This window comes from the organism of the source record quoted next, unplaced genomic scaffold (assembly GCF_019419815.1).
Source record: "Pyrus x bretschneideri cultivar Hongxiangsu unplaced genomic scaffold, Pyrus_bretschneideri_v1 Contig76, whole genome shotgun sequence".
In the NCBI taxonomy this organism is placed as follows: Eukaryota; Viridiplantae; Streptophyta; class Magnoliopsida; order Rosales; family Rosaceae; genus Pyrus; species Pyrus x bretschneideri.
The window spans coordinates 753487-775936 of NW_025999816.1; the positions used below are offsets into that span (position 1 = coordinate 753487).

The following is a 22450-nucleotide window of genomic DNA, read 5'->3' on the forward strand; positions in this document are numbered from 1 at the left end:
ATAGATAAGTTGAAACTTGCTCAATCAGGAACAACAAAACAAGATCAATATCATTAATCGTGGATTCAATCGATATTACCAAGTCACGCTTGATTTGAGAAAGAAATCATTTACTTCAATTGCACACGCAAATATAATCTTTAATTTATCAATTCTCCCTAAGACCTCTAGTACATCATTTTTCAAAGAAACTAAAAACAAAGGATGAACTTCGTAAGAAACTCTCGCCATACTCTAAATATGACTTAACAAATTCCTACGTTATTATTCCAATGCAATTAGTGGTCTTCGATTTTATTTTTTTCAATAAAAAAAGTGTTCTTTTCAAAAAAAAAAAGAAAAAAAAGAAAAAAAACAGTTCTTTTCAAGGTTTGACTCCCGCATCAAAACGAGTATTCAATTAAAAATAAAAAATTAAAAACTGAAAACAAAATAGTTATCAAACGGCCTTTTAATAAATCAATAATTGGATGCATCCTAAACGGAATAGTTTTCTGAGTTCTTCCTTTGTTCTAAGGTTAACATATCTTTATACATTGATGTGATGTATGATATTTACGCCAAGGGAAGTTGATGCTAGCCAAACAAACAAATCTCAAAATCTACCATATTCTTGCTCTTTTTTGTTTTCTGTTCCTTTGTCAGCAGCGGCAGTTTTATAATTTACACATTTAACTATTTCGATATTTCTGTTCGTACATAATAATTCAGCTGTAAAACAACACGAAAAAGAACTGGAGAGGTAGTAATCCGCTATCTTCATAGTTGTGGGGAAACAGATGTCTGATCTTGTCTCTGCTCAACGGGCACGCGTCTTGAAGGCGGACCAAACATGCTCAAGAAGACCTGTAAACAAAACGTCGTTATGTACTAGTTGATCAAAATTCAAAACCAGACTAATGCAAGACATGGTTTCTATCTCTGTTCAACATATTTTCTTTTCAGATGCTGGTTATTGTTCAAGAATTTTATAATTTCCGTCGAGGATGGCAAGGACGTGATAAGGGAACTGTACTAACTTACCGGCAAGAACACAAGCCCGTGTAAGAAACCAAGAAGAACCAATGCTAGGTACATTTGGAAGTAATACACCTACAAAACATAAGAGGAAAAGATGTGTTCAAAGGGGGATCCGACAGTAATGGCCAGTATGATTAGACGGTGAGTGAAAGATTTAGTACCACAAAGATTTCCGTCCTCGAGAAACAAAGTACAATAACCCCAACTAACTTTGTTAATGTGATTCCACTGCAAAAGAATGTCAAGAGAGAATGGAAATGTAAGCTTAGATCGGATAAAATTTATCACACAAAATCCTATTGGCACTGCACTTGAGACTAGCTATTTGGCAAAGAATGATCAATCGCAGAAGATGCTCGGAGATGGAACAAAACAAAGTAGGAGTTTCTCCCTTTCTTACGAAGGAGGGTTGGAATTGGGCCAAGTACCTGAATACAGAGGCACCCATTGTAGCCAGAGCCTCCTTGGTGCGCTGGTCTTTATCTCCTGTGCTAACCTGCACAACAAATGTTAATTATACACTTCAGAAGAAAAAGGTAGCGTGTTGTCGCCAATGATAACTTTGATTCTGTTCTGTGAAGCCAAAATCAAAATACCCCAAGATTTGAAGGGACTTTAGGCATCACAAAAACTAACAATAGCGAGAAAGAGAAGGCAAAAGTAAATAACTAAAGATAATGTTTAAGAGTTTGACACTGACCGAGAAAGCATGTGTCATATGCACACAAAACTCAACCGAAATGCCCACTGCCATTACAAGATTCACGACAGAGACTGCATTCAATTGGATGTTCAGAATTGCCATCACACCCTGTAGTATGTTATCTAGTGAGCAAATGTGACCACTAATAGGAGGTATTATTTGTTTCAAAAGAGAAATTTTAACGAAGAAAGATCACCATGAGATCCACTAAAATCATTGCCAACACCAACAGAATAATAGCTGAACTCCATAAACTACAAAACAAATTTGAAGGAAGCATCAATGTATCATTATAAACACCTCTTTGCAAATTTATTTGCTAAGGAAGCTGAACACAACGAGTAACCTTGCACACAATTACAAGAATTAAACGAGGCTAAGAATATGAATACTGACCTGCATGTGATAGCTAAACAAACAATAAACACAGCAGCTGGTACACCAACAATATATCCAGATTAATCCTTTTACTAAATGAAACCACAAATCTACCATATGCATATCTATAGTAGATAGATACAAGCTGAAATTAAAATCCGAGTTCCAGAGAGGTGAAATTTGAATTTTATCAATTTTTTCCCCACTAAGATATAGTATTCAAAGCTATAAAAAAAACTAACCAATGGCTATAGAAAGGTTGATCAGTGCCGTTCTCCAAATATCAAGGTATTGCTCAAAGAACATATAGTAAACTGAATATGGGAATATCTCAATCTGCACCAGAAAATAAATATCAGTTCCACAGGTATACCACGAGCAACGCATTAGTGAATCAAGCTAACTTATTATAGTTTAACTGTCCCAGTGTGAATAAATAATGAAATTTTGAAGCAGTGGCTTATGGAAAGGGGCGGCACAAGACTGTTGTACTCAATCTAAATGTAGAATTTGGGGTCTCTTGTCAAATGAATCAAATGAACCAATGGACATTAACCCTTTTCCCATTTGCATGGGTTGTGATGTCGGCATAATAGACACCGAGTCGTTTGCAGATGTGGGCACAACCACATTGGCTAGAACAGATGTGCCACCCCCTATGCACTCAAGTTCGAATCTCCCTCCCCACAATTTAGATTAGTTTAAACTTTAAACTAGAATACTGCTTAAAAAAACTAGAATATTTGCTTGTATCAAAAACAAAAACAAAGTAAAGTATAGGAGTCATCCTTTTGCATAGTTTTCATATAGGGTTGCTTCACCACAATTCCGTTTTGAGCTATGTTTTCTACTTATTTACAATACAGATTTTGGTGTAGCTTTATAATATTAAAGTTGTACTGTAAATAAATCAATCGACTTAGCAAGTAGCCTTCAAATTTTTACCTTCAAAGAATCAGAAAGTCTAGAACTGAGCTCCCGAGCAGCTCTCATTGAATTTACGTAGTCAACCTAACATAAATTTGTAGATATTCAAGTTATGGGGCTTACTTTAGTGTTGAAACCTAGAAAAGACGGGAAGTGGTAATCTTTTTTGATTGATCACAGGATGAGATACCTGCTTGTTGAGAGGAGTATGATATGTACGAAATGATGATGCTTGAATAGTGCCACTTTCATTGCCTGATAACAAAAATATGATTAACATGTTAAAATGTAAATTCAAATAAAAAGCTAAATCTAATGGAAGTTTAACCTGAAAGCAGATAAGCCGTTTGGAAAGAGAAGTCATCATAAAGGCACAATATTCCATCAACAAACCTTTGAATTCCACACTGCTAGTGTAAGCTCCATGGCCACCTTTAGCACAATCATTAGAGGGTAGAGCATTGAGGAACCATGGAAGTTTTTCTTTAAATTGTGTGGTAGAGGGACGGTCATTGTGAAGATCTGAATGACGAAAGCACTGACAACAACAAAATTGAAAATGAGAATGGATGTGTTCCCTTATAAACAAAGAAATTCAGTTAAAATATTTCTGTCATGCCATGTGTATATTACCGTAGTACAGTCTTTGCACACTCCACCAAGGCTACAGGAACTATCACTGGGAGAGCAGCAAGGTGGCTGGAAAAGTGGAAAGGGAAAAACTTAAATTTAGTACCAAGGGGATTGCAAGCAAAACAAAAACAAGATGATTTGTGCTCTTAACAGATTTATAAGCGGACAAGAAAAGCATCATTATCATAAATTCTCTTTTGCATGTAAAAGAAATTCCAAAACTGAAGACAATTCAACAATTTTGAATGTAAAACAAATTCCAAACATCAGACCACGCTTCCATAAGCATACTAACAATCATACTAAGAAAAATGCACTGTCACCTGATCATCAGGAGGGCAGTAAGTCCCATCTGTAAACTTCCGACAGCACCCAAATGCTTCTGGAGATATCCACACAAGAAAATCATCAAGCCATGAAGCAGCAGGCTTAGCAATGTAACTTGATTCTGGATTTAAGGATGCTCTTGCAATCTGTGGAAACAAAAGGACAATCAACACAAAGAAAAGGACAATTCAAATTTAGACATAGAAAAACAAACAAATGATTCAAATACAAACAGACAAATCAAACACATAAATTCTGAAATTAAGGATGGTCTAGCATTTCTGCAGATGCAGAAGGGCAACTCACAAATTCACACACACATACCAAAACAGAAACTAAGGGGCAATCAAACATAATGGATACCAAAACCCTGACACGTATTGGTTGGAACCAACCATAGGCAAAAGAATGAAGGACATGGAAAATTTAATAGCCGAGTTAAAGAATAAAAGCTCAAAGAGATATGTACCAATTCACATTCATAAGAAAATGAACAGACAATTCAGATATTAAAAAGCTAGAACTTTCCAGCATTACATATCATATTAAATGTATTATGTACTAATCTCTTTATAATTACAGATTGAGAAAATATTAACATATAATATACTAATAACGCTAAATATGAATTAAGCTTAACACATCAATCACTCTGGATTAGCAGTAAGATTGAAAAGAACCAGCTTGAATTAGCAAGAGATATTAATTATTGTATGATTATCAAGGAAATACTGGCATGTGAACAAGAAAAATGCAGGGGGCATTTTATGCTCTAAAACAGCATCCAAAATCTTATAATTTTCCCATTATAAAGAGAACAAAGAACGTTTTACCTCATTCAAAAGAGAATCTGAATCACACTGGCTAATTGAGCACAACTGGTTCGTATGTCTTGATTCTGAACTGAGGGACAGAGCAACATCAGAATGAAGCAGAGTTTCAGCAAACAGAAGCATTAAGATAAGTGTTTGCAATAAATAAATAATAATAATAATAATTGGCATCGTAAATGCATACATGAAAAGGTAAATGGAGAAAATTCCTTTTATGACTACAAATAGTTGCTTTCATATGCAGATGTATGCATGCCAACTGTCCATGGGATGCCCATTCCTAAAGGAAATAGTAGTTCTGATAGATAGCCACCATTGGGCATTTGGATGGAAAATCAAATGAAATGCTGAAGCACAATGTTGAAAGGTGAACATTTCAATCAGATTATATGTGATTTTCTGGGTAGAGTATCAGCAGCAATCTCAAGAACTCATGACTGCTATACGATATGGTTTATATGTTGACCTAAGAAGACATTCATAACTAGTTTGGTTACATCTTACATACATCAAACAAGAGTGAACATGAATAACAGTAAGATACCTATAATTGAAGTTCTTCACAACAAAGTATAGTGGGGGTCCAATTCGGAGATACTCTGAAACATTATTGAAATACCCCTGCAATATATGAAAGACAGTGTTACCTCAAAGAAAGAACAGAGTAATCAATAGCAAAAACGCATTTTTATAAGTAGGCAACTGACTTATAGACCTGAAGATAGGAGTCTCGGGGAAGAACAATCTTTTGTTCCAAACCAGGCTGAATTCTGGTGCATAATGCCTATAAAGTTCAAAAGAATCAGAAGTTAACTGAGGAAGGTGTGGCCACAAACAGTAAATTGGATATTCACATAGATATGAAATATATGATATGTTAGGAGGAAGAATCAAAACTCACAATACTAGCCAATGCAAATGCAACAAAGATGGAAATGACAACTATCTTGACTCCCCAAAGACTGAGAATGGGAGCATGGATCTCCTGGAAATGTAAAACAAACAAAAAAAGGAGAAAAAACAACATTGTTAGAAATTAGGTAAGCAGAAAGCAAATGACTATCATCTACCAGGGTTTTTGAAAAAATAGCATCAAAGTTTTTAAGGAAAACTAATGAAAAGGGCTCGAAACTTTGAGTTTTAACGATAAGGACAAAATAAAGAGTAAAGTGAATAGTACCAGGATTGACTTTTTAGTGTAACAAATGTGGTTTTTTGTTAAAGTGAACAGTAACAATAGTTTTTTGTTAAAGTTCCCAAGTTTTTATTGACAAGCCAACATTCTATTTCTTAAAGGTTTAAGCCCTTGTACATAGAAAAGTATGAAAATCATGGTAGATTTGTAATTCCAACTGCCAATATCATCCCTACGATCCATCCACATGGTTTTGTAAGACCGTTTACTGTAGTAAAAAAAAAAGCAATCACCTTCATATAACGAGTCAATAAACCAGGATTCTTCTGATCAATACCTAAATAAAACAGCATTCAAATGAAAAACATAATATGAGAATAAGAGTAGGGTTGATTGAAAATTAGTGTTGGCATTAGGGAAAATGCATCAACCTGAATCAAGCTATAAAAACATTCCGATACCTTTGTCAGAGTTAGCATATGATGAAATTTTCATGCATGGGAAACAATCAACCCTCTTATCCTCAGTTCTCCTAAAATCAAAAACAATCAAAGCTACAAATGCAGTAACTTGAAGGAGAAAGTCCAGCAGAACAGCCAGTGCTGCAGAAGAACGTGCAAAAGTAAGTTTGGAGGCCTGAGGTCAGACAGCAAGACAACAAAAACGTATAACAAATATTTCATATATCTAAAAGTTATTATGGATCAGAATTTCCAACCTGCAAACATGGAGAACACGCGGCATGCTGGCATAGGAATAAAACTTCCAACTGCAAATGCTAAGACCTCTGATAGACTAGCCAGTGTTATTGATGGTCCAACTTCCACGAGTGCATTGCTTATTCGCCCTTCTAAAGGCAACTCCAAGGGTTGCCGTTTGACAGCATTCACCAGAATACACATATTATCTACCCCAACCTATACACATTATGAACAATTTGGCAAACCAAATTTTCAAGCAATATGTATATGTGTGTGTGTGTGTGTGTGTGTAGACACACATTGTATATGATATAAACAATTTGGCAAACCAAATTTTCAAGCGATATGTATATATGTATATATATAGACATACATTGTATGTATAATATATGTAAGAATGTCGAGGAACTTACAGCTAGAACAAGAAATGGAATAACTTCCATGATGATTAAGGTAGATTTTACACCTATAACACTGAAAAATCCCACTGATCCAAGAACTGACAGCATGACAAGCACAACCCCAGAGAGACCAAGCAATACCTGGAATTCAAACGTGCACAATTATAGTGACATAAATGATTCTCAATTTTGAATCAGAGGAAAACCAAACACATACAAATAGGGCAGTATTTTCCAGTAACTTGAAACAAACTAAAATAGTTGAGAACATACCTTAGACGAAATGTAAAATGATGATAGACGAGGTGAATCACCCAAAGTAAGAGATATATAAGCAAACATCACAAGATAGCTTATCTGCAGTGAAACGCAAAACCATAAATAGATTAGTAATTTAAAAGATTCAAATGATAAATGAATAAAAAAAAATTATTTAACCCACATACTATATCATGTACAGTACTTATGCATTATAGATATTCTGAGCCTTGATTGTAAAAGGAAACATGCAACTAAAATGAAAGAGAGAAAACACTTACCAATATTGTAATAGCATCTGCTGTACTTTCTCTTTTAAGTTCTTCTTCAACAGAACTTTCCGATGAAAAAGAAAGTGTTAAGTTTCTAGATTGCACCATCTGCAACAATTCATCCTATCACAAAAACGAAACAATAAACGGTTATGAGAGAAATATGTCTACTTTCATTCGGGACAGGATGGTAACACGAACAAGAATGCAAAAAGTAAACAATTACAAGAATTATGCTAGAAAAAGAGTAAACCTTTGCAAGCTCAATAAAGGCTTTCTCCCATGCCACTGCTCTTTGAGTTTCATTCCCATCATTATTAAGAGCATTGTTTACAGGATAAGTTACAAGAAATGCTGACGCCTGCATTGAAAAGAATCATAATGGTCAATAAATACTCAAAGAATTCGATCTTCTTATCAACTTAAAAAGGTGAAAAAAAAAAATGAATTTGTTCATGAAAATACAGAAAAATCGTTACCTCAGAGTAGTTTTTCCCAGAGAAGCCTCCTAATGCTGTGCTAGGATCAAGAGGACCTTTAAATGCACTCATACATGTCTCAGCAGATGAATAGTGCTTCAATAACACAAAACACAAATGTTAATAGGTCTACTTTCCGTAACAGTATTGCCATGTTCTTTGAGAAATTTGGAATGGTAAAAAAAGCAAGAAAATCAATTATAGAACAAGCTGGAGAGAAATGTAAGTATATTAAAATGTGAATTTGGTCATTGGACCAGATGACTACGGCTTATCTAGAAGGAAAAAAAGAGAAAATATGGAGAGATCTCTATGTTCTCATTATTTGAGAAATTGAGCAGAAAATAGAAGCACATAATAATAATATAGATCAAGCAGTGTGATGAGCAACAGAGATATTAGTTTTATCCATCAGCCTTAAATAAAAACAATATTGTTTTGTGTTACCAACCCTGATATTCTAAAAATAACATACCTATAAAATAGTGATCAAGCATACTACTATAAGATGCACATATGATGGACCCTGGATCATGAATCTCATTAGACAATAAACTAGATTTACACTTCAGATAAGTTGTAGATGGAAATTATAAGAATATACCTCAAAACAATACTTTAGGTGTTCAACCCCACCATAACCATCATAATTTGCAGGATCCATTTTGAAGTACTGGAACGAAGAGAGAAACTGTTAAATAATTTTAAAAATATCAAGCCACAATGCAATAATTTTTTTGGAATATGAAGAAATTGTGGTTTAACACCTTAAAAAAAAACCAACACACTGTCAGTGCAAGTTATACATTTAGGTACCGGTTTCAAGAACTCGTATCACATTCAGAATGATTACAAACATGCAAAAAGTGTGAAAATAAGGATAAGCTAAACAAACAAAAAATCACAAGTTTCGTTTACCATATGGTCACCCAGAATGCATCAACTAAATGTAGGCCATCAAAAAGAGTTGTACCTGCAGGACACTTTGAGTGGCGCAATCTTTGTCCATGGGCTTCATGCAAATATCAGCAAGAGATGCCACGGATCCAGAATAATCTGCTTTAATTCCATCAACCTGTCAAAGATGAGTAATGTTGTATAAAGAAGTATTCTTTTACCACACGTCAATGCAGAAAAAACAGACAGAACAAAAAATCAATTGGAGTACATATCAAAACCATGAACATTTCTAGTCTCGTATAGCCCATCCTATCTTATAAGATAAATACTTAAATTCTGAAAAGTAACACTACAGTCTGGAAGGATAAGTACCTTCTTCTGTATCTCAAAAAGTAACTTAATATTGTCCTCTGTCACAATACTAGGTGAGTTACCATGCTTACCCTCTGGAATTGTTGCTAATATTAGCTGCAAAATATAACACAGGGTGTGACATAAGTTTCTCTGCAAGTTGAAAGCTAAAGGAGTTGAGTTGTAAATACAACTTCACCCTATACTACGGCAGGCTTCTCATACCAACAACAGAGTGATGATGATACATAACGTCCAGATAAAAAGGAAAGGCAACTCATTTCCAATATATGTCTGTTGGCTCTATGCTTTTTAACCTTTTTTACTTCCCAGTTCTGCTACCTTGGAAAGGTAACCTCATTGCATCGCGTAAAGTGCAACACCTCATAAGATGAAAAATAGTTCACCAAAAACAGTGTGTAACAATGTAGTACCTGCTCAATTCTGTAGAAAGGGGCTAGGTGGCTATCAAAAAATTGCTTCTCTTCTGCTGCTTTACTCCCAGGCCCTACCCACAGCTGCAACATTACACAACTTAAGTTGAACAGAATGGTACAACTCCAACAATAACATAGAATGCTTCTGGCCATAACAAATTAAAATGTAAAACGTATATATCTAGTGACATAAAAAAATGTGGCATGCATACAATAGTTGTTTAAATGCTAAACGCCCACAAAAGAACCCACGTCAAGGTTCAGAGGGGAGAGAGTATAATTGTGAATAAACAGTGGGTTGAATACTAACTTCACAAGATTTGAAATTGATGAACCTCATGAGTTATCTAGGCACACGTTCCATTGTATAAAAAACAGTCATGGTTCCAAAGGCCAAAAACGAGAAAAAGAAAATTTTGTAAAATAACTGAGAGCACTAGAACTCATTTCATTCAAAATAGTGCAACCGATCACATTCACATTTTTTAAAAGCATAAATTATTTAACTTAAAAAGACCATTCAAGTACCGAACCGAACCTTTTCAGGCCTTGTTTCCACCTTGAAACGGATAAGACCCAAACAAAGCAGAAGAACTACAGCCAATGATGAGCACAACACTATAATTGGATTCCTAGCAACCCATGTTCCATATCTCCTGTACATCAAAATGTAATAATTTAAGAAAATAATTCTGCCTTAACTGAGTCACTGACAGAAAAGTTTGACATGGAGCAATCACTCTGCAAGGGATAGCAATCACCTGAAAAATTTTGAAATGTATCCTTGCACAATTGAAAGTTGGACATCATTTCTAACGTGAGGAGCATCTTCAAATACCTATTACCAACAATTTTAGTGAAATATATGCTTACAGACTCGAGATGGCAGTGATATAAGTTGAGCACACCAGAAGCACACAAAGCAATTTCATGAAGCGAGTTAACCAAAAGCTAAAGAGGAAGACAATACTGGTAGAAAGCAACATATTACAGGGACAGTTTTTTTGGCAAAGAACTTTGCTATATAGAAGCAAAGAAAAATTCTGTAAGCATATGTCAACTAGAGAGCAGTATCAGTAAACTAAAGAATATAACAGTAAAATAATTGGGCACAATACAGAAAATATATCAAGCGTTTATACTACTGAAAGCTAATGAGGAAGACTATACTAGAAGAAGAGCTGATAGAAAAAAATCCAGTGAGAATTCATCTTTTGTTAGAAAATGAAGAAATTAACTAAAAAAAAAAAAAAATCCTAAGCATATCCCCGCTTTTATGTGCTTAGTTCATCAATGTAGATTGGTAATCTGACATGATATAAATAATAAATTCATTATTAACAGGAGAATTTGCAATAAATATGAAAATGACAACATAGCAAGGAAAACAAAACAAAACATAAATCGAGGAAGGGGCAGGTGAGGTCAGGAATGACATATATGATCCATAAAGCTTCGCAGATAGATGAAACAGACAGCTAGCTAAAAGTAGCAGAAATATATGGCGTATGTATGATAGAATGCACACAAACTGTCAAATGAAAAAAACCAAAAAGCAGATTTAAACATGTAAACACGGAAGACAAAAATGATATAAATTTCAGATCAACATATGAATAAGTAAACTATTAATATATGCGCGTATTACATATGTATATCACGAAAAGAAAAAAAGAAATTGGTTTCCACCTGCATCGGAGGGTTCTCATTCTTCTCCCTGTTAGAATGAACTTCGCCATCATCCATTGCACTCCACCATGGTTTTGTCCCAGAAGCTGGCTTGGTTTTTCTAGTCCGATGAAACAAAACCCACCCAAAAAACACAGAAACCAGTGCAACATATAGAACAGCAACAGCAAGGTCAATACATTTAGCCTGCAGTTGTCACAGAAGTAAAGCGTATGAACAAAGAGTATAGTTCCTGACGTACCTACATGAAATATTCATCCGATATGACCAAGCTAATTCATGTGAGAGCCAAAAGCTTAAAATATACTAAAACATGCTCTCTCACCTTAATCGATCCAATTCTCACTGAACATGAACCTCCTTTTCGGGAAACCGGAGAAACTGTGTTAGAACAAACTGTAGCTGAAGGGCAATCACCACAGGAACAGCCCAGTGAATTATCACCACATGAATAAGTAGATACATTCATAGGTTTCATCCCAGATGACTCAGTAACACTTGAAGGGAATCTAATGGCATATGGAGAACCTGGCATACTAGGAGGTGCTTGTCTGCCGATAAAAGCAAACCAGTCTGCCATAACCAACAGTAAAAGCACAGCTAGTTATTAAACAGCACAAACTAAGGCCAGGCATACAAGCACTTGACCTTAGAGCAAAAATGTAGGCCTCAATTGCATAACGTAAACAAAGAGATGTTCTTGGAATTCTATAGAACAAGGAACATCACTCAGAGATGCCTTGTCTCTGCCAATTAAGTATCCAATGGCCAATCAATCCCCACTACCAGCAAAAGCAAGAGGCTAAAAGACCCACGTTTCATGATAAACTAAATAGTGAAGCGTTATTTCCACAGTTAGATCTTATCAGCTATTGCAAAAGTAGCCATGTCACTTGATTAATTTATGCCATTTTGATATGCTTATCTTTCCATTATCATGCCCCACTTAAGGGTAAAATCCATGTAGTGTACATTTGTCTGTCTGTGTGTACGTGAGAGAGAGATAAAGAGAGATGGAGAGTGTGTGAGAGAGAGAGAGAGAGAGAGAGAGAGAGAGAGAGAGACCTAATTTGCAATTTCAAAAGAATAAACTTACCTTTAAAATTTTTAGCACCAGCACCAATAAATTCTATAGCTCGAGAATTCATGGTACCGAACTTGACATCCTTGCAGGAGTTAAATAACCCTTCACCAAAGTCATCAGTTATATAATAATCAATCCCATCGACAGTCATGTTTCTGTTAACCTGAATACGGAATAAGCTTCATTAAGTATTGTCTCTCTCTAAGAAGACATAATCATATTCTCTATTCGATAAAAAATAAATTTAAAAAACAAAATTATTTCCAAGTAAAAGACTAAATCCTTGCAAAATTCAAACTTTAATCAACGAATCAAGAGGGTAACAACATGCTCAAGTAATAAAAGAATTATCTGCTTCCTTTTCCCATTTTTCATCAACTAAATGTGTACCAAACTATCAAGTAAATTAAACATAAGGATGAATATCAAACGATTTCTGGGACTTAATCCTTTTACCATATAACTCAGAGCTTTCATTTCTATTTTTAGTTGATGCAACAGTTATAAGACTACATAGAGACCAATTGATACCATATTGGCATGTTAGATATAATTCTAATATTCTATACAGACATCATACATCACAAAAAACAATCGACTGCACTAGGTTGCTTCGGCAAGCCAAGAGATGTAAACACATCCCGATTGGCAAGAAATTTTGTAAAAGCATGAATCAATGTCTCTTGTTGTGCTTGAGATCATATATAGCCTTCTTATTTGTATAATTAATAAATCATACGATTGTACTGCAGGATGAAGGGAGCATAAAATATTTCAATATGGAACGGTAAAATACAAAGAGGGTTTTCTGACCTTGGCTACAGAAGTCACATTGATAAATAAACTCTGATTTGGAGAGCAGGTAAGCTCACAAAACAAATTCAAAAAGTTTCTTAAGCATGCCGGACAACCTACAAGTAAGGGAATCGCCTGCAAAAATAAAACACAAGTTAAAAGAATACTAATTATATATTGTGGGGTGAGGGTGAAAAGATTATGGAGAGAAAAATGAAAAACCTAGTTTCTTAGCAGGGAGGGATTACGACCAACTCGAACAGAAAAAAAATACTTACTTGCTGGACCTGTGCCCGTAGTGTGTCAAATTGAGCTTCTGTACAACAAACATTTTCAGTAATTGTTGGACACAGACTTTGGACCTTGGACGAAAGTAAATCATCCGGCTGGAACACATAAAATATGCGATATTTGGGTTAATTAAAAATCTTAAACACACACATTATGATGGAATAAGAAGCAAGGAGGACTTAAAGCTACTTTTTTATCAGCTCTTTTACTGATAAAAGAGTGACTGGTTCTACCTTAACGGATGGGGTACCGAAGGGGCAGTTTATGTACTTTCCATCACTACGTTGCCCGCAAATGCCATACATTGCGCAATACCCTTCCGAATGTCTTTCCCTAGACAACAAGAAAAATAAAGTGAAGAACAAATTCAAGAAACCTCGAGTTCAATCGTCATACTATTTTTTATTCATTGGATAATTAATCCAGGAAATTAAAATTACGATTCCCGGAACTAAAGACAGTTAATTGAACAACCATCATAGAAACACCACATGAGCAGGACATAATTCAGATCAGGAGCGATTTAAAAACAGCTAATTTAAAATTAACTTCCAGTCACCATTTATTTTATTATTACTATCAATATTTTAGTGAAATTTAACTAAAACACACTATATGTATCATGAAGTGCCAAACTTAAGCAGAATTAACTAAATTAAATAACAATGAAGCCTCGGAAGTTTGCTAATACAAAAAATAAAGTTGACATCTTGTGCATGTAAAATGTCAAGGAAGCCGCCTCACCCCGCCGCCGTAGCATTAGACGTCACGGAGGTCTGAGCAGCATATGCTACGCCCAGAATAAATAACACCTGCATAAACAACACTTGCATCAGTGAAAGTAAGCAAAGTGAAAATGTTGTTAATTACACTCGAAACGAAGTCGAACGCGCCTCAACTAATTCAATTCAATTAAATATTGAAGTGAAAATTCTGTTTGGTTACTGAGAAAACTGTAAGAAAAACTTGGGAAAAAAAAAAGAAACAAATCGAGAAAAAAGCTCAAATTCTTTTTCCGTTTCTTCAGCTTTTCGTGGTCCTCAGGAAAAAAAAAAAAAAAAAAAAGTTGGAAAGTTGGGAAACGAGCAAGAAATTCCGTCGGAGTTTTTATGGACATATTCGGAAAAAGGAATTAAAAGTGCTTGCCTGGAAGAAAGAGAGGGGGAGGAGGAGCCCCGGACGGCGGAGGGCCATTATCCTCTGCGTGCGACCTCAATCCTCAATCCAGTACGGAAGAGTCCAAAACGCAGCGAATAATGCGGAGGAAGACGGAGACGACCACTCCTCTGTAACTGCGTCGGCGCGTTTATCGCTCTGTGCTCTCTGTATTTGTATGTTGGAGACAGAAAGCGAGGAGAGAGAGAGGACTGAGAGAAAAGAGTGAGAGAGTGTATTTATAACTACAAAAAAATATAACGTTTCCTTCCCTTCGCTGCTTGTATTGGCTTTCGCCTGTACGATGACACGTGTATTAATTTAGCTTCAGTGAGTGAGATATTTTTCAGTATGACCGTCACATAGGTAGTACATCACGTGTCGTTATATAAATGATGGGATATCTATGTTAAAAAATTAATAACTTAAAAAATAAAATTTTCTATCACTTGCATAAAAACACGTGATATACTACCCGTCTTCCTGTCACAACTAAAAATTTATCCTGAAACACAGAATGATACACCACATATCACTACATTAATAGTAGTGAAATGTGTGTGATAAAATGTTAATAATTTAAAAAATAAAAAATTTCACTATTTATATAAAAACAAATGATATACAACCTATGTTCTTGAAAAAAATTTCAATATGATTTGAACACGGTTTTAGGGTAGGTTCTTCCACTCTTTCTTTATCTCTCACAAGTCGCACCATCTTCAAGGGGCAGCGAAATCAAGGACACGACGGCAATAAGAAAATTACCGGTTTCATTTACGAATTTGCCCTTGCTTTCGGTTGGTTTGTCGGAGCATCTCAATGATTTTTAAGCAAGTACGACAGGGATTCATATCACTTAGTACATAAAACTGATTTATTGATTTTTTTTGTCAAATAATTGATTTTATTAGATTAAATATTAGATTAATCACCGACTGAATTTGTATCTAAATCATCACGTAATGGTTGATATATTTTTATCATTGTGGTAAATGATCATTTAAATTGATTTATTGTAACTATAACAATTCAATTCTTATATAAAAATTAACATATAACATTATAACATTGAATAAAAACATTATTTGACAATAAATTTAGTTTATTTTAGTCATTCGCGTTATTGGGACGTGGCTGTTTTAGTAAGTTGAAAATACGTTGACAAGGAGTGGATTTAGGTCGATAGAGAGGATTGATTTAGTGATTACGTAAGGATGAGATGAGATGGTTGATTTGTGAGCTGGAATTAAGTCCGTTTTGGAAGAGAGACAAGCCAAAGTGGTGGACTAGAAGTGTGAACATAATTTTCTTCTTGTTAGTGTGAAAGTGTGCAAAATCTTACGCAGACCTATGATATATGGCCTTGGGATTGAGTGTGGTTGTTAAGCGATAAAGACGTATGGCATGCCCACAATATCAAATCAAAAGATTTATCTATGACATTTATCTATCAACTGTTATCGGTATGAATTATGTAGAAATTTACGAATTGCGTATTAATAAGAACGACTGACAGTCTAAAATATTACTCTATAATGTAATAAACTCCTTAAAATAGTAAGAAATTTTGGTCTCAATATCGTGGTATTTTTTGTGTTGATTTTTATGTCTCTCAATACTTTGAAATATGAGATAAGCTTGTCCCGTTAGGCATTTTGTTTCTTATTTTAAGGAATAAATAAATAAAATTAGATAGAGTCACCCCTGTTACAACTCCCATTCGACACTTTGCTGATCTGTGTATCTCAACTTTTTTTTTTTTTTAATTGATGCTTTTAATGACTTTACGAAAAATAATTTTATGCTTGAAATTTTGGAATGAGTAGTTTTTCATGATTATTAGCAGTGATTTTCACATGCACTTTGTTTTCTCTTTTTATACTCCTTTTTTGGGTTTCTTGATATCTAAATGCTAGAGAATACAAGTGAATGCAAAGAAGAAAATAAAAGTTCGAAAATCGCTTTTTATTTATATATGTATTGAGCTAATTGTGAGTAAGGACTCGAGAAATACTCAAAGTTGTTCCAATAATATTAGCATTCATTTTACTTTTACAGAAACATATAACATTTATATAATTTAGCTTCACACACATTCTGATTTATGCCAAGCAATACTCTAAAGTTTTTATTATTTTTTTTATTTTTCAAAAAGACTAGATGTTGGTGGCAGTTTATCTTTTCAAGGATCTGGAAGACTCATAGAGGCATTTCAAACTCTTTATGCCCACTATCGTGTGATTTTTCAGCATCAGAAATCGAACTCAGAACGTGCCATATGGAATATAGACCTGAAATTTGTCTCCAATCACCAGACCATCTCGTTATGGTTAAAAGTTTTAGAAATAGTAAGTTTGTTCAGCATTATTGCCATTCATTTTAAATTATTTTTTGGCCCATAATATTATACTAAACAAAACTATTTCAGTTCAACACAAGACAAAGGCAACAATTATAAACAAATTTTAAAAAATAAAATAAAATGCCCACCAAAAAGTGCAGCTTATTATTTCGGGTGCGGTAGTTTGAGATCCTAAAATGATTTGAACTTCTATGGGTCCAAAGCTGTTTTTAACTAGTTTGACTTTTGTGCGGTCGCAACTGGGATTACGGTCTCATCTTATTTTCTGTATTTGTACTCAGGTTTTAAATTTAGGGTAGTGATGAGTTTACCAAAAATAAAAAATAAAAAAATTAGGGTAGTGGTGTTTAAAGGGGGCAAATTAACATATTGAGTTGTTAATTTGTACTCGTTAAAATTTATTTAGTTTGATTTCAACTTACATCATTATCACAATTAGTTCAAATACCAATCTCACATCTGTATTGAAGTGATCTTAAATTAAATGCCTCTTAACATGTATCCACTCACAACCCTACGGGTTGATTTGCCACCTTTACCGATATCCACACAAACTTTTTTCTACCTTCCACGCAAACTTTTTTACCTTCCACACATCATTGTTAATTTTTATTCATTAACATTTTTCAATTCATTTGATTTGAGAATAGAAATTTAAGAAAAATGTTTGAACTATATAAATCGCACTATCTTAATTTAATTTCTATGATTGACAGTGGTCATATCAAATTATTAGGACGAATTTACAGCATAGCCTGACTCAAAATTAGGTGATATGGCATAAACCCTAATCCCTACATACCTTGTACGTAGGCTTCTAGATGGTGCCAGGTAATTTCACTGCCAGACACATCAAAGGGTCAGTTCGGTGGCTGTGGATTTTAATGGGTCGAACCAACTACCAACTACCAACGGACCAGGATGCTCTCCTAATTTAAGGATGAGCATCCTTATGATTAAGGGATATGGATCGTTGGATGAAAATTTAACGGCTACAAACAGGAAGGTTCTTTTAAAGTTATAATAATTATAATCGTTGGATTTTCATCTAACGACCCACATTCCTTGATCATGAGAATCCTCATCCTTAAATTAGGAGAGGATCCTAATCCACTACCAACTACCAACAAACCCTAGTGACTCCGTGAGTGACTAATGCTAATTAGCACCAATCCATATGATATTATAAAAGATGATGTTTTTCTAGGGCACGTAGCATAAAACTCATATCACTAATGAGACGTCGCATCGTAGTCGAGCCTATTTTATTAAGGGTTTTTAGGAGCCGCTGCCTCGTAAGTCAAAAGTTTAGAATAATGGCTTACCATTCATTCTTTTGATTGAGAGATAAATTGAATATATACCGCGGTGCGACGTGTTACATTAAAATCTAATTAGATTTATAGTATTTAGAGATGGGAAGTACTATTGATGTGGAAAATGTTAAGGTTTTACAATAAAATTAAGGGAATTGTTTTTAGCACTCTAAAAATCTCATCTGACATTCCAAACTTTCTATAATTAGAAAGAAAAATACACTTGTAAGGAATATAGAATGAGATTTTTTGAGTACTAATAACAATTTTCAAAATTAATTGACAATATATATAATAGTTTAATTATTTTATAAGAGCATGTAAATTCCTTCCTCTTAATATTGTAAAATTTATTCTCAACACGTCCTCGTATGTGTGGCGAATTTTCAAGCTTAACATGTAGACAACACAACTCGGGTGACGTGGAGCGTGTGTGACCATTGGGCTTCACACATAACACAACCTATTTTGAAACTATAAAGAAAGTTGATGTTCCACCGTAAAACCAATTGGCAATATAGAGAGTAACCCAACTACTTTATAAGCACGTGCAATGTCTATTCTCTCATCAATGTGAAATTCATTCTCAACATAATGTAGGACTCGTATACGTCCTAAATAACATTGTTGTTGTATATCCACTTGTTGCCGTATTAGAGAGTGCACACTGACAGTGCTGATTCGATGAAGCTAACACAGCCTTAGAGAAATTAACAATGCAGTTATATATATTATCAGCTCATTTAGTACATGATTGTCTCAGTTAACTACAATGCATGCATATGTCACATCTTGGTCCGGAGGACCACTTTTCGGACCCGTTCCATCACCGTAGCACGATATTGTCCGCTTTAGGCTCCGACCATGCCCTCACTGTTTTGTTTCTGAGAACTCACACGAGAACTTCCCAATGGGTCACCCATTCTGGGAATGCTCTCGCGCGCTACTCGCTTAACTTCGAAGTTCCAATGGAACCCGAAGCCAGTGAGCTCCCAAAAGGCTTCGTGCTAGGTAAGGATGAGAATATACATATAAGGATCACTCCCTTAGGCGATGTGGATGTCACACATATCGATAACTTTCATGATTTCGCATAGGTACGTATATGAATATGAACAGTGTGGTGATTGGGTGATATACATGGGAATTGATGCATGGGGCTATATTTAGTACATGAGACAACCTGCTGCTCTGATATCATAAAAAAATTGATGTTCTACCGTAAAATTAATTGGCAATATAGAGAGTAACTCAACTACTTTATAAGCATATGCAATGTCTATTCTCTCATCAATGTGAAATTTATTCTTAACATAACGTAAGACTCACAAGCGTTAGTCAATATGTGCCTAAATAACATTGTTGTTGTATATCCACTTGTTGCCGTAAGTTAGAGGGTGCACACTGTCAGTGCTGATTCGATGAAGCTAACACAGCCTAAGAGAAATTAACGATGCAGTTATATATATTATCAGCTCATTTAGTAAATGATTATGTCAGTTAACTATAATGCAATGCATATCTAGAACTTTCATGATTTCGCATGGGTACGTACATGACGACAGAAGTCGAATATGGACGGTGAGGTGATTGGGTGATAACATGGGGCTATATTTTAGACACAAATTTAAAAATTTATCTTTAGGTTATTAAATTTAAACATGTTGACCAGTACTTAAGATTTAAAATATAAACAGTTTAAATCGTTAAAAAAAATTATGAAATAGGTTTTACAAAATGGATGTTAAAGTATGTTAAAAATATTAGCGTCGTCAGATCATAACCTATATATATTGTACATTATCTTTCACTAGATTTTGAGGAACTCACAACATCATAGTTCATATTTTGCAAACTGCAGGCTATATATATATGATATCATATGTACTTTTTACGAGTGGAACTCATTTTCTCCTAGGATGGGTATGGGTTAACCAACTTTCTGCACGCAGCTCAATTTTCTGTGCAAAAGTAAAGGTCAAGACTTTCACTTAAAGCAAAGGCTCCTTTTGGCTAGACATGGCAAAGTGATCGATCACAAGTTGAATTGCATTGCACATAATATTGCATGCGTCTTTTATCATTTTTTTGCATGTAAGTAGTTGTAACGTTACATATATTCTGCATGCGTCTTTTATCTTCTTTTATATGTAATAGTAGTTGTAACGTTATTCGACCAAAAAAAATTGTAACGTTATATATATTTTGGATGAAAACGCTTGCATACCAAATTACCAATAACGTACAATATACTTCAGTCGTCATGTATATGTATAAGCCTATGATTAGTTACCCATCTTTGGAAGTAAGTTCAAATAAAATTAACAAGGATGAGAAGTCTTTCATTTTTGAGCTATCTTTGTAAAAAGATGACAACTTAAGCCAATTAGTCGTATAGGTCTATACCTTTCAAAAAGTTAGAAGAACAACAACGCAGAGAAAATCAATTCGTTTATAGTACTACTTTGCATCCTTTGAATAGTTGGCCGGTTTGTTAATGATTGATATGTATGCATGCATTTTTGAGATATGAATTATGCTAGGTAGAATAATATTTTAAACTAAATTTGTAAACTACATAATGTGTCACTAATAAGTGGTAAGTATCTTAATCAACACTTCAGTAATAATTTAATAATAAGCAATCATGTCATATAGTTTATAAAATATAGTTTAAATGAATGATCTTCCTAGCATTACCCGATAAGATATGTATAATTTAAAGAGATAGACGTTTACGATAGTAATTCTACCATCTAAGTGCCACTTTTTAAAACAATAATATCTATACTAAGAAGTGGAGAATTTGAACGACTAGTATTAATGAACTTGTCATCTATAAGTGTCGAATCTAAAACTTGTACTTACGAGTAAAGATAAATACAAATGGATCATAATGCTAGAGACATTATCGTCTTCATTTTTATTCACAATATTAGACAGGTTCAAATATAATACCTCAAGATATGTTTTTATACTATTATTAGGTTGTTGCAAATTAACTTGCTTCTTTGGTGATATTTTGCTGATGATATAAATAGTTTCAATAATTTGGCTATTTATTGGTTGCTTGTTTCTGCCCTTTCCTTTGTTCACTGTTAAGCAAAAAGGAGCCTGAAATGCAAAAAAAAAATAAATGAATAAATAAAGGAACCTTCTAAGCTTAATTTGTTTTTCTGCGGTCACCAGCATAATGCTGGCAGGGCACAGCAGATTCGAACTCTGGAAGTTTAAACCAAGCAGCCCCCTCCGTAATCAATCTGAGAGTCAGTCAGTCAGATTTTCTTAGTGAGGTTTTTTTTTTCACCCATTGCCGTGACTGATAGGGATCCAGATAGGTAGAAGGAGGAAGATAATTAAAATGAAATTAATAGATTAACTAAGTTACCGTATAAAATTAAGAAAAGTATTAGGTCAAACCAGTAAGTAGCTGATGCTCATTATATATAAGGAAAACTAATGAAAAGATTTTGAAAATTTTGAGTTTTAACGATAACGACAAAATAAAGGGTAAAGTGAATAGTACCATGATAAATTTTTTAGTGTAAAAATATGATTTTCATTAAAATGAACAGTACCGAGAGCTTTTCGTTAAAGTTTCCTTATATATATATATATGCTTAAATACCATGCAGTTTGGGGATGGGCAATTAAGTAAAATAAATAAAGGCTAGAGCTGCATGCTGATTAATTAAGATAAAAATGATATTCATTAAGTAGGACAAGAGATGGCACGAGTACACTATTACGGTGATGTTTATTAAAATAATACGAAAATATATGAAGAAAAATTAACACATGTTTTTATATTATTGGCATATAACGCAATCCTGACTATATACTCATATTATACAAGTCATTTTGCCATGTAACAGTCACGAGTACACTATTACAATAACGTTTATTATCAATAATACGAAAATACATAAAAAAAAATTAACACATATTCTTGTATTATTGACATAGAACGCAAACATGACTATATATTCATATTATATAA

At 34.2% G+C, this 22450-nt stretch overlaps 1 protein-coding gene across 1 annotated transcript; it reads right to left on the reverse strand.

The window, feature by feature from the left end:
* Positions 1–436: 436 nt before the first annotated feature.
* LOC103955523 (NPC intracellular cholesterol transporter 1) lies at positions 437–14986 on the reverse strand. Its single transcript, XM_009367414.3, has 39 exons — positions 14761–14986; positions 14359–14426; positions 13848–13947; positions 13602–13709; positions 13342–13458; positions 12541–12691; positions 11770–12017; positions 11445–11630; positions 10517–10593; positions 10294–10411; positions 9753–9836; positions 9340–9435; positions 9041–9142; positions 8672–8740; positions 8068–8163; positions 7842–7949; positions 7598–7711; positions 7332–7415; positions 7071–7199; positions 6675–6873; positions 6418–6558; positions 6250–6293; positions 5723–5806; positions 5537–5605; positions 5366–5442; positions 4822–4891; positions 3985–4134; positions 3662–3727; positions 3422–3566; positions 3219–3283; positions 3047–3112; positions 2344–2437; positions 2120–2156; positions 1920–1977; positions 1721–1831; positions 1449–1516; positions 1182–1248; positions 1024–1092; positions 437–846 (listed from the first exon to the last, which is right to left on the reverse strand). Exons 1-39 carry the CDS (start codon positions 14806–14808, stop codon positions 760–762), a joined length of 3870 nt encoding a protein of 1289 aa, XP_009365689.2. The 5' UTR covers positions 14809–14986; the 3' UTR covers positions 437–759.
* Between the last annotated feature and the right edge of the window lie 7464 nt (positions 14987–22450).